General features: G+C 31.1%; 1 protein-coding gene and 1 long non-coding RNA gene across 6 annotated transcripts; both read right to left on the bottom strand.

Annotated features, from left to right (window-relative positions):
• Window positions 1–3,129: 3,129 nt before the first annotated feature.
• LOC111910480 (uncharacterized) lies at window positions 3,130–8,504 on the bottom strand. 5 transcript variants are annotated; one of them, XR_002856544.3, is made up of 6 exons: window positions 8,353–8,504; window positions 7,796–8,281; window positions 7,499–7,607; window positions 5,257–7,433; window positions 4,694–5,045; window positions 3,130–4,621 (listed from the first exon to the last, which is right to left on the bottom strand). It is a non-coding gene; the product is annotated as an uncharacterized LOC111910480 (long non-coding RNA). The 5 variants fall into 5 exon arrangements; XR_006188220.2 differs by having other exon boundaries at window positions 4,694–4,790; XR_006188224.2 differs by having other exon boundaries at window positions 4,694–7,433; window positions 7,718–8,281.
• A 2,514-nt stretch (window positions 8,505–11,018) lies between these two features.
• LOC111910470 (protein FAR1-RELATED SEQUENCE 5-like) lies at window positions 11,019–13,383 on the bottom strand. The gene is made up of 3 exons (XM_052765195.1): window positions 12,060–13,383; window positions 11,132–11,973; window positions 11,019–11,048 (listed from the first exon to the last, which is right to left on the bottom strand). Exons 1-3 carry the CDS (start codon window positions 13,381–13,383, stop codon window positions 11,019–11,021), a joined length of 2,196 nt encoding a protein of 731 aa, XP_052621155.1.
• Between the last annotated feature and the right edge of the window lie 470 nt (window positions 13,384–13,853).

Below are 13,853 nucleotides of genomic sequence, written 5' to 3'. Positions count from 1 at the left end.
TCACTCGATCTCGTAATCGAACTTCGGGCTGCATACTGCTGAAACTTAGAAAAATCATAACTTCCTCATACAAAATCAGATTTGGGTATTCTTTTTATGCACACTCTCGGTTTAACGAACTCTACGACTTTCGTTTAGATCACTAAGGCTAAATGTCACTCTAACGTAAATTCACTTTTTACGTCATGCAGCGTCATGCCGGTTCTGTCGCGAAACTTCGACAGATCATAACTTCTTCGTTATAACTTGGATTTCGACATTCTTTATATATTCGGAAACCTCGTTTCAACTACTACAACATTATCCATAGATATCGACTTTATCTAATATTTCATTTTGACGCTTATTTTCATACTTAATTCAATTAAGTCACATAGTTAAACACAAAACACATAATACTCAAATAATACACTTCTATTATTTCAAAACGGGTTACAAAGGTTAACCAAGACTATTACATCAACATCAATGACAAGCCCGAAACACAGGCGTTACACGAAGACATGAAAGCGCTTTGAAATTTGTAGCATTTTTTATTTTTTATATTTTATTTTATATCGAATAAAATACTTGTACTATTATATTTATAGATTAATTAATAAAAATGAGATTTTTTGTGATTTATACGGATATTATAGTATAAGAAATATACATATATGCATTTGAAAAAATATGCATATATGCACCAAAAAATTTACTTTTTTTTTTTAAAAAATGCAGTCTTTTTTTTTTTGAAAAAATTGCAGCCTTTTTTTTTTTAAATGTAGTTTTTTAAAAAAAATGCAATTTTTTTTTGAAAAAAATATAGTTTCCATAAGAAAAATTGTAGTTTTTTTGAAAAAAAAAGCTGCTTTTTTTTTTAAAAAAAAGTTGCAGTTTTAAAAAAAAAATATATTTTTTTTCAAAAATTCATGTTTTCTATAAAAAATTAAAAAATCTGCATTTAAAAAGTAAACGAAAAATACTATATTTTAAAAAATCTGAAAATTTGATTTATGATGTAAATTTTTAGACATTTAAATTAATATATTAAATAACACAAAAAATTAAACATTAAATGAGATTGGTAAGATGACGATCATGTCCTTAATAAATTACTTTTGATCCTACGCTCCACTTTTAGTTCTCGGGTTCTCGGAAAAATATGAGTTGTCAACCGATCTCAACTATATATATATATATATATATATATATATATATATATATATATATATATATATATATATATATATATATATATATTAAATAACACAAAAAAATTAAACATTAAATGAGATTGGTAAGATGACGATCTTGTCCTTAACGAATTACTTTTGATCCCATGCTCCGCTTTTAGTTCTCGGGTTTTCGGAAAAATATGAGTTCTCAACCGATCTCAACTATATATATATATATATATATATATATATATATATATATATATATATATATATATATATATATATATATATAGAGAGAGAGAGAGAGAGAGAGAGAGAGAGAGAGAGGGAGAGAGAGAGAGAAAGAGAAAGAAAGAGAGAGAGAGATAGGTTTAAATGTTTTTCACATCTATTGTGTACTAGAATGACCAATAGGAATTTAGTATTAATTATATGTATATTAAATGTTATCCATACTTATAACTCATTTTTATGGAAACTAATTAAATTCGTCATTAATGTCAACAATAATATTATTTCAAAATAAATTCATATCTAGAAAAATGAGAGTGTATTGCAGCAGAATGAGAGTGTATTCTAGTAGAATACACTCTCGTTCTTCATATTAGATACAACTTATATCTAGAAGAATGAGAGTGTATTGTAGCAGAATGAGATTGTATTCTATTAGAATACACTCTCGTTCTTCATATTACATACAACTTTATTGTATTTTAAGTGATTGAGTCTTAAAACAAAGTACGAACTCATATATAAAAACCTAGATGCAAATTCATTCCGAAAGAATGTTATTACTGGCATTAACGACGAATTTAATTAGTTTCCATAAATAGAGAATTATAATTATGGATATCATTTAATATACATATAATTATGGAAATCATTTAATATCTATAATTATTTAATTAAATAATTATTTAATTTACTAAATTTCTATTGGTGCATTCTAGCACACAATAAATGTAAAAAACAAAATAACCTATATATATATATATATATATATATATATATATATATATATATATATATACTAGCCGTTTACCCACGCCATGCGACGGGTGTGACAATGGTGGTTGAATGCTGAAAGATGAATTAAACCCTAGAAATGGAAACATCAGCGATATATATCCAAGATTTGTGAACAAAAATTGCGAGATTTGGGAAAATACGATGATAAGGAATGAACCGGGTCAAAATAGCCTAAGAATAGGGGATACGAGATTTGACATTTTCAACTGTTGATCATATGTACTCTACTCTTTTTGTAATGCATAAATTGATTGTACAAATGTATTGTGTATGTTTGTACGACTTAAAATTCAACATTTGACCAAAAATGCTTTATAAGGTATATATATTTGAATTCTTATTATCATATCAATTATATATTATATTTTATTTACGGGAAATCTTATAAATTTAAGTACCGGCTTATGTTTTTAGTTCATAAACATATAATTGTTTTCTAAATTTAGTTGTTGATTAAAGGGATAATATCATATTAAAATTAAAAAATACATTATATATGTCAATATGTGGTTTCTCTAATTAAAAATAAACGTTATTTTATTTTCTAAAAAAAGCTTTTTATTTTTTTTATTTTTTGAATTAGCAGTTTTTTCCAAAAAAAAAAGAAAAAAAAAATACCTGCCAAATATAAGAGTTTTTCGAAAGAAAAAAAAAGATAAGGGTGTTGATTTTCTTCCGATTAGCCCACGTGTAACATCCATGTTTTTAAAAATAGGATTATTGGAGGCTAGAATGTACATTTCAAAGTTATTTTGATAAAGATTAATGTTGTGTCAAACCAAATACATATTGAAAAATAATTGATTCCAAATGATGAGATGACTTTTTTAATTTCAAACTAGATGCAAGTCCCTCGCTGCGCGCGGGTTAGATGGTATATGTATGTTTATAATTTTTTAAATTACTTTGTTGTTTGATGTATGGATTGTATGATAGGATATGGATTAAAAGATATTCATTCATTAGATGGCGGTTACATAATTTTTCATTACAGAGTTGTGGATGTTGTGAAGTGGTTGATAATTTTTCATTACAGAACTGCATGCAAAAGCGGTGGATGTTGTAGAAGTGGTTGATGCTGCTTTTGTTATGGTGTTGGATGGTCTTGCACGATCTTGTTGCATATTTTCATGTCTGCTGTCATGTTTTCCGGCATCATATCGAACATGTCGAGCATCAGCACAGTGTCTTTGTCGATATTAAACTGGGAATCAATCTCGGTGCAATATATTTATTAATCTGATTCAACAAACTGAGAGGTGTACTAACCACCTGTTTCAGAGGCATGGTTGGTTAGTGAACCACTTACGGCATTCGACTCTATATTTGGGAATAAAAAAAAGCCAAAAAAAAAATACTAAAATGAGAACTTGTAGCAATGACTGAGCATCTCTGATTGATCCAACTTCTGCATCTGAAAGACCTCCATTCCTTTGCATGGTTGGGTTTTTTTTGCAAATCTTTTCCATTTCTTTATCAAACCGAGATTAAGTACTATAAAAGTTTTAAGCAACTTACATTTGCTTGAAGTAGTTCTGAACATAAATTAGCCCTAATAAACAAATGAAAGAATATTTAGAAAAAAAAGTAAAACAAAAGTAAAATGTTACACTTTACCTCTATTTCCACAACCTATGCAAACCAGCACTCATCAAATCATTCATGATGTCATAATCCGATACAACCTTGGTCAAGACATTTCCAATTACAATACCTTGTTTATCATACTTAGGTGTATGGCACAATTTCAACGTTAACTAATTTGGTAAAAAAATAAATGAAAGCAAGAGCCTACAAAATGCATATATGATATTAGATATCCATGTTCATGGTAAATACATCATATTGCATTTATTATAGCAATGTACTTTGTTTGATGACATCATAAAATAAATACAACATATATGCCAGGTATCTATTATGCTCATTAGAAACCACCAATTATGTAAGTTCCAAAAAAAAAAAATATACAATAGCAATGTAAATTATTACAAGAAACAATGAATCTCTTTATTAAAAAGAATAAATAGTGACGTACTTTTTATAAACAACCAAATAACACAAATTTTACCGCCTATAAAATAGCAACGTATAAATATTTAAAAAAAAACTGGATCACATTTTAAATATCGAGATATGTCAGAAGGGGATCAAGACGACCACGTACTCGCAGGAATGCAAAAGAAAGGGTTATACATCTATTAAATAAGGAAATAAAAAAGATGTTTTTTTTTTTTTTTTTTTTTTTTTTTTTTTTTTTTTTTTTTTATCAAGAACAACATATATTTCTATTTCCTACAATTTATCCTTTTCAATACTATGATATTTCATCCGACAAAAATTGTAAATAGCTTGCCTTGAAATTGTCACCGTCTTTAAGTCCTTTTGGATTCATATGATGAACAGCCCCGTAAACGCAAAGCATAGAAAGCCTGAAGAAAATATGTGGACATCAGATGGTAATTAGACACAATATTATTTCTATTTAAATGAAACTCTCTTACCATTCACACACTCAACTACAACACTGGTACTGTTAGCATGAAGTTTTAAGTGGTAAAAGTTGCCCCATTGCTTATCAGCCAGTTAAAATTTCTAGTCCTATTTCAAAATGAAATCTCAATTACAAAGCCAAAATACAATATATTAAAACAACAACCTTAATCCAAAATACAATATATTAAAACAACAACCACTCAAACCTATCTAACACAAATAATGAAGAACTAAAAGCAAGTTCCTGCAATTCCATTGAATTTCAATTCAACAATCCTATTAGGATGTTGCATGTGGCTCTGGCTGTAACCGATCAAAAAGGCAGGTTGTAGCTGTGCTGGAAGTCTTTCAACCTAGCAACTATATTTTATTTGAAATTTGTAAGAGTAAGAATCAAATTTCATTTATACCATATTGATGATTAATAAATAAATTTTTTTAATTTTCTCATCTCATAATAAAATAATTTCAGCAGCTTGCTACAATATCATCTATATTTTGTGTATTTTTTTGGATTCTAAGTTGTTTTTGTCAATAGAAGCATTCTTATAAATTATAGAGAATTTCTTACCATATCAGTGTAGTTAGCCTTTCTGTCTTCTTCCACACCTCCAAAACTCGCTTGATACTTCTGATACCTATGTTAAATCTAAGAAAATGATTAAATTGACGACCTAGATACATATGATTTTGTTGTAAATATAAAGCAACATTCATGAAGTTTCAATTTTTAATTAAACCGGGGATTTATGATCCAAAACTATATAAGAGCCCGTGTTGATTTATGATATCTTTATATGGTTGATTACTAAACAAAATATCCAACATAAGTTTAAGTGTAACAATATGTAGAAATATTGCTAGCCAAAGTCATTATTACAATGCTTGTTGAAGGGAAAAAGGTCAATATTGGAAAAATATTGCATTTATTTAGTTGGAGCTCCATTTGTCTAATACAGAATGTAAATAAAGACTATAAAAACAATCAATATACATATTGAAAATAGAAAAATTAATAAACAGAACAAAGAGACTTTATTCAAGGAAAAATCTTGAAATGGTGAAATAAAGGGAAAAATCAAGACCTAAGGTGGATTTTCTCCGGTTAATAGTTATAATGAAAAGTACTCTCATTGGATGAAGATTTGGTAATGGAGGTTCCTTTTTTCCAATTTCAGTTGTTTTTATTCCTAAAGACCAAATATTTTCCTACAATGCATGAAGCAAAGTCAAACAACATTCCAAAATAACCTTTCCATTGTATCCTTCTGAACCGTTACAAAACTGTCACATAATCACAAAAAAAATAAAAAAATATGTAAAATAGGAAATAAGAAGAAAATTAAGATATTCATGTATAGAAAATATAGTGATAATAGAAAATGATAGAAAAGATAGTGATAAGAGAAAATGACAAAACATAGTGATTAGAGAAAAAAATTAAATATATGAATCCTTGTCGTTTGGCTACACGAAAATTAATAAAGAGGATATTAATTTTGTGTAATAGTAATAACATAATAGAAAATATGGTGATAAGAGAAAATGACAGAAAAGAGAATGAGAGCAACATGCCTAAAATAGGAAATAAAGAAGAAATTAACATATTCATGATACACAGATATCCCATTATAGCAGGTTAGACATAATACAAAAGCATTGTTAATTACGGTTCTGAAAAATCAGTTTACATAGCAGGGGTAAAATAGGAAGTGACCAACAAATTTGGGACTTCGTGTAGTCAAACGATAGGGAGTCACATACTTTTTCTTAGCATATCGATGGATACAGATTCCATAGTAATAGCATGATAGAAAATATAGTGACAAAAAAAGATCATAGAAAACATAATGATAAAAACACGGGTAAAATAAGAAATAGGAAAGAAATTAACATATTCATCTAATGAAATGACAAAACTCTAGATAGCTCAATATTGAATACAGGGGCAAATCAGGAAAGAATAAAAGTTTCGTATATAAGTTAATAATAAGGAGGATATTAATTTTTGGATAACAACCTGGAAAATCAGTTTACATAACAAGGGTAAAATAGGAAATAACAAACATATTTGGAATTTCAGGTCATCAAACGACATAACAGTTAAACAGAAAAGACTCGAAATAGACTACTTTGGATATCAACAGAAGGATGCTTTACTTGGCATATCAATGCGTACATATCCCATATACAGATTCCAAAGTAATAGCATGATACAAACTATAGTGATAAAAGTAAATCATAGAAAACATAATGATAAAAACACGGGTAAAATAGGAAGTAGGAAAGAAATTAACATATTCATGTAACGAAATGAAAAAAATCTAGATAGTTCAATATTGATTACAGGGGCAAATCAGGAAACAATAAAAATTTAGTATATAAGTTATTAATAAAGAGGATGTTAATTTTTGGATAACAACCTGGAAAATCAGTTTACATAACAGGGGTAAAATAGGAAATAACTAAGATATTTAGTATGATTAAGTTAGTTCTTATAGTGCATATACAATAAAGCACTTAACATTTACAAATCTGAAACAAAAGTAAGGAAAAAAAATAGTATATTCAAATCACAATATTGAATAGGGGGCAAATCATGAAATAATAAAAATTTAGTAAATAAGTAAATAATAAGGAGGATATTAATTTTCCAAAAGGGACAACAGTAAAAAACAACCATTACAGATGTCATATCTCCTCTCTTTCCAAATTCATGAATTAGGTATATCGTTTCTTTGGTTGCACCTGCAACAAAATTTTAATATTATTAGTGAATACAAAAGCTATTCATGCCTGGTTAGCAGAGATACCTCTTGGATAAACATTGTTCCTCCACTTTCAATTCCTGTTTCAACCACCACCAATCTCTTTGGTAAAACTTGCTTCCTTCTCCATAATACTCTATAAAATCATTATTTACTACAAAAATCACAAGAGAAAACTTCAACAGGAGAAGATATGAATCCCAAATGAAAAAAAGAGAGTCGAAATCAAGTAAATTGGATTTAATTGTTTAGAAATTGAAACACCTGGAGATGTGTATTAAACCCATTTCAACTTTCCAATATGGAGCCCAACTATTTTAGGAAGAAATAAGTAGAAATTACATTCTAGCAGCCGTCGGGTGGAACGCGCATGCACAATTACACGCTTAAGTGACCAGAACCACCGATGCTGAGCTGCTTCACTTGTTACAGCACCGACACCGACCAACTGCTTCATCCATCCCTCAACCACCATCAATTCGTTATGTGAGTGACTGTGATTCCTGCCCTCCAGTGATGCCGTCACTGGCCATCAGCAACAACATCGACACATCTGTTGTCTTCAACCTCTTCCTTTGATCTCGCAGTTAGCAATGAAGGGTGAAATCGATGTTAAGGGAGCAGTGGGAAGTGGTGGAAGCGGTGAGAGAAAAACGTGTGCCCAAATTGAGTCAGTCATGGAAGATTCGAGCTGTAGCATCATAGTAGGTTACGCTGACATAATCGGCGGCGAGGAAGCGACCTCCGACTGGTATTCCTTCCGATGGATTGAACACAACACACACACAAGTGACCTGTTGCTTCTTTTTTCCTGTATTAATCTTTGACCTGTTATTTGAGTCGATGTAAGAATTTAGGGGAAGGAAAATTCGAGGACGACTCTCACAGAGCAAGAATACCTGGTTGTTTTACATTGAAGAAGAAGATGAAGCAGTGATTATCGGTGCAAACGGGAGAAGCTTTAAGAAAAATTACACAAATCTGAACATGATTGGGCCAAAAAACGGTGAAGAATGGTAAAGCAACATGTGTACACAATCAACTGATATAAAGACATAAAATGCCCACTGCAAACAACAAACATAAAATAGGCGGAAATGAAGGGACAAAACAGTAAATCGGAAAAAGAAATGGATCAAAGATGGCAAAAGGCAATAAGTTTACTATAGCTAAGGGCCAAGAATTTTAATATATATATATATATATATATATATATATATATATATATATATATAGGGGATAGGGAATATACATTACAGCACTATATAAGCTTGCGTACAAAACCCTATAAACGACATCGTTTGCTGCTTTACAATTAAAACCCCAATTTTGGGGAAAAAACAAAACAAACATCGTGTTTAGGTGTGTGCGGTCATAAAAATCAGAAGTGATGAGGGAGGAGCTGAGACGAGGAGATGGAAGTGGATCGAAGTAGGAAACACAATTTGAGGTTATTTGGTTGAAAGAAATTGAGATGCAGAGGGCATATCAAGCGTACATGGGTTGTCAATCTCACTGTGCTGTTGTGTAGTCAGGGGAACACAACTAAGAGGAGGGTAGTCGCCGATGGCGGCATCATTGAGAGGGAAACGACGACGCAAGCGATGCCGCCCAGCTGGAAATCGCCGGAAAAGGTGCGGGTTTTGGGCTCTTAAACTTCCTTCCTAACATAAAAGCTTCCTTTTTCTAATTTGTGGTTTCGATCCACCAGGTCAGTAACGACGACATGACCTGGATTGAAGAAATTGTAACAATTTTGGCGAAAGAAGACTACAGATGGTTGGGGAATGATTCAATAGTGAAGCTTTCTGATTTTTCCCCTTGATTCTTGTTCTATTTGCATCGATCTGGTATCAGTTGAAGTCTGTAATCGACAATTGAAATTTCAATGGCCACTTACCTTCATCGATTGAAGTCATTAATTATAAGCTGGGAAAATTGATACAAAATTTTCTATCTGTGTGTCAATTCTCCCTTTGGAAAACATGGGCGCTTTCTCTATTTTAGTTAAGGAAACCGAGAATTCTTTCAATTTATCATTATCAGCATTCTTGTTGCAGGTAATCTTTCAGCCTCTTCATTTCCTTTTACCCTTTTTTATGATGCTAATACATTTTGGCATTGTGTAAGATTGGGTAGGATAGAGAAAGACAATAATTATATCACAATTATGGTGGAATTAGGAAGTGGATGAAACATTGTATCAAGGATGGAAACAACTTATTAAGGATCTTAGTCTCAAACGTATTAAAGTCATGATATATTGCAATCCTTGTCTAGCTCCAGTAAGTAATCATTTTCTTTATCAAAAAACACTTGTAAGGGCATTCATGTCTTTTGAAGATTTTAATTGATATATATTAGATGGATAGAAATCCAGATGCAAGGAGAAAGGTATTTTAAGAGGCAAAGAAGTTGGACATTTTAGTAAAAGACAAGTTGGACATTTTACCATGATTATTGTATTTTAAGGAATTATCATACAAAGATTTTTATTGCTAATGTTTAGCTATTTTGTTTGTCTTAATGAATGGGTTCCATGTGGATATAAGTTTCTCCAGTAATTTACATATGAAGGTTACAATTTTCTCAAAACCTCATTGATTTTTTTTGCAGGTCATCGTTATGGTAGATAATCTATGGTTCGGTTTAAGAGGAAGGGTAAAAAGGGAAAACAGTCCTTACCAATGACCAATAGGGGCAACAGAGGTAATTTGGGGACTACTATGAAACTCAAGGCAGGAAGGGTAAAAAGGGAAAACAGTCATTGTTGGGTTTAATGTTCATCACTCTTGTTTGGTAGATTTATAAGTTTATTGTTATTAGTTGTAATTAGTTGCAAGGATTTGGTAACTTTCTATATGGTGCTGTCATATTTTTGGCATTTTTTGTTCCGGTTTGTAATATGTACATTCCCGACCATTAGTTGGGTTTTTTTTTTATTATAATAACATTCTTATTTCAAATCTCAAAAAGAATATGTTGATTAGTAGAAGTAGTTTACTGTTGCATTATACCTATTAACAACATTATACTTGAATCAATTTTCTTTTTAACAAAATAATACTTTCAACAATAGGATTGTACTTTCATTTTGTACACATAATAGCATCGTACTTTCAGTTTTTACACATAATATCCACGTACTTTCATTTTTTACACATAATACCCCCGTACTTCCCTTTTTTACACGTAATAACATCGTACTTTCAGTTTTTATACATAATACCCCCTACTTTCATTTTTTACACATAATTGCATCGTAATTTCATTTTTTACACGTAATACCCCCATACTTTTGTTTTCTACACATAATAGCATCGTACTTTCATTTTTTACACATAATACCCCTGTACTTCTGTTTTTTACAAATAATACCCCCGTACTTTCTTTTTTTACACATAATAGTAGTAACCATTCAACATTTTCATTCCAGAATAGCAACGTACACGATTTATGTCCAAAACTGGAAAAAAGACAAGTACTTAAAACTAAAAAAAGGATGCTTAACCTAAGCTAGAAAAATGAGTAGAATTAACCAAAATCATAGCAACTACATATCCCATCAATGTTTCTCTTGCAACGATTCATCTACCTGATACATGAAAATATAAATAGATTATTATATAAATATAAGAACTGCAAAATCATGACAAAGTAAGTTATTACTATACGCACCTTTCTTTTAGAACAACTAGTAGCATAATGACCTAATCCTTGACAATAAGAGCATGTTCGTTTTTTTGGCACTTCTAAAGAAGACTTGATTCTACTAGCAATTTTAGGACGCCCTTTCGTGTTGGTTGGAGCAAGAGGATCCCGGACAAATAATTGAGGCAACATATCAACTTGTGAAATTCTCACACAAGAACCTTGAGATACGTTCTCAACTGGTAAAGTTTTTTTCCGTATTGCTTGATCTTGTAAGAGCTTTATCAATACGTTATTGACATTTTCTATTTCTGAAGGGGACTCTTTTGCTTGTTCAATTACTTTATTAAAATTTGAACGAACACACCATAAAGTGTAAGCACTAACCCCATTTCCGTTATTCATTTCTTCGAGTCCGATACTACGCTTACCCACCTTGTACCTAGCATTAAGGGTCCACCTAGGTAAAATGTAGTGACTCGGAAGTGTGTCAACATGCCTTTTCTTCATCACATATAAGATATGTTTACATAAAATCCCACAAGTCTCATACTTAGCACAAGAACATGTGACATGGATCTTATTTGACAAATAAAAGGTAACAATTCGCCAATATTTTTTGTCAATGTCCAATTGTCCAACTCGATACTTGATTTTTTCTGTAGTTTTGCTTATAGTCTCATGCGTTAAATTGCTAGTAGCTTCCATCCATTCTTTTTTGAAAATCTCAAATACCTTTCTAGTATAACACTCACCTGCTTTTGCTTCAATTGGATGTCTTGAGGAAAGAACTGGCCTCGAGTTCATAGTCTTGAAATCTTCATCTTCTTCGGCGGCCCTTCGTGAAGCAACTGCTTTGTCATATTGCACTAAAAGTCATTCAACATGGTACTCGAGTTAACAAAATCATCAAAAAATGAATTAATACTCTCACTTCGTCCACTTGTTGACATACCGGCCAAGAAAATATCCTTTAAGAAGGCTTTAGCCCAATGTACTCGTTGGTTATACATATCAGTTATCCAACAATTGCTTTCAAGTTTATACTTATCACGTATAACTTCCCACCTAGTTTCAAATTCTTCAATTGTGTCACTCATTGCCCATTCTTTATATGATTCTTGAAAATCACTATAACGAGCAACATATGGTCGAAGGTGCTCTAATTCATGTTTTTTTATATGCCATGCACAAAAGCGATGTCGAGCGTTTGGAAACACTTTTTTTATTGCATTACCCATAGCTTTGTCTTGATTAGTAATAATAGCTTTTGGGTACTTGCTAAACATACATTTAAGGAAATGCTCAAACAACCATACAAAAGTTTCTTCCTTTTCGTTTTCTAGCAACGCTCCACCAAAAAGTACAGACTGTCCATGATGGTTCACCCCAGTAAATGGAGCAAAAGGCATCTTGAATTTATTTGTCATATAAGTTACATCAAAGACAACAACATCTCCAAATTTAGTAAAATCGTCTCTTGATCTTCCATCAGCCCAAAAAATATTTCTAGGACAACCATCACTGCACAAATCCACAACATAATACTGATCATTATCCACTAATGCTTTATCTTGTAAATGTTTTATTAGTCCATAAAACTCCCTTCCTTTGTTGTGTTTTCGTTGCTCAGATAATACATCAACACATTGTTTTGAAGTAACATCAACTTCATTTGAGGTTTTCATTGCATTAATAGCCTTTTTAATTTGAGAAGGTTTCAACCCTGCTTGATTAAGTTCCACCATGAGAGATTTACATTCCATTGTACGGTGGAACTTCGCATGAGACCGATGCTTCATCACTTTTGTTGGTGTCATGCTCAATTCGTGATTGTGTGTGTCATCAAACAAGTCCACAAACCATTTCCCATCTTTCTTTTTTGAAATTCGAAACATTGCTTTGCATCCGATCCTAACTTCTCTACGACGTTTTTTCTCATTTCCAATTGAAGTATTACCATCCTCCCGTTTAAAACCTTCTTTGTCGCATACAAGTGTCTTTCGATAAGGTTCATTTGTTCCCTTATTTTTGCATGTGGTATGAATACGTATACCAAATCCATGTACAAATGCATAATCATTATAAAAGTTATATGCATCATCGGTTGTATCGAAAACCTTTCCTAAAATACTTTCATTGTTCGGTCCATCTTCCTCATATTCAACATTTGCATCTTTTATTTCTTCAGTTTCATATGTTGCTTCTAACAAATCATTTGCATCAACATCTTCAGTTGTATGTGCTTCCATATTCCCATCTGCTTCGGTTTCAGACATCATTCACTATACATTACATCCAACAATAATCAAGAATTATAAAATATCATTTACCAACTAAGATATTTACAAAATGATAGTTTGCTTATAAGAAAAAAATAAATAACCAGCAACAATGACAAAATCAATAATTAATATAAAATAAAAAAGCATAGTGAATAGCACGAAATAGAGGCCAAGTTCGGTAATTTATTGGCAATTTCAATTACAAATTGATAGCACAGTAAGTGGGAGACAACATGAACGGATGCAAGCAAAGTTCATAATTCTTTTTTCATCATTCACCAACATTTAGAAAAAATAATTCAAGATGTATCATGAAATTTTACAAAAATTTTTTTACCTTTTTTCAGAAATCAGTAAGCAGCAAGTAACGAGTTGAATATGGTGTAGAAAATTTGAGCTGCAACAAATGAGAATGAACAACCAGTCAACAAAAGTCGAGAACCATACAAAAATCGCTTTACAAA

Source organism: Lactuca sativa, chromosome 1 (assembly GCF_002870075.4).
Source record: "Lactuca sativa cultivar Salinas chromosome 1, Lsat_Salinas_v11, whole genome shotgun sequence".
In the NCBI taxonomy this organism is placed as follows: Eukaryota; Viridiplantae; Streptophyta; class Magnoliopsida; order Asterales; family Asteraceae; genus Lactuca; species Lactuca sativa.
The sequence above is the reverse complement of the archived record's forward strand: the minus strand, read 5'-3'. Positions and strand labels throughout refer to the sequence as shown.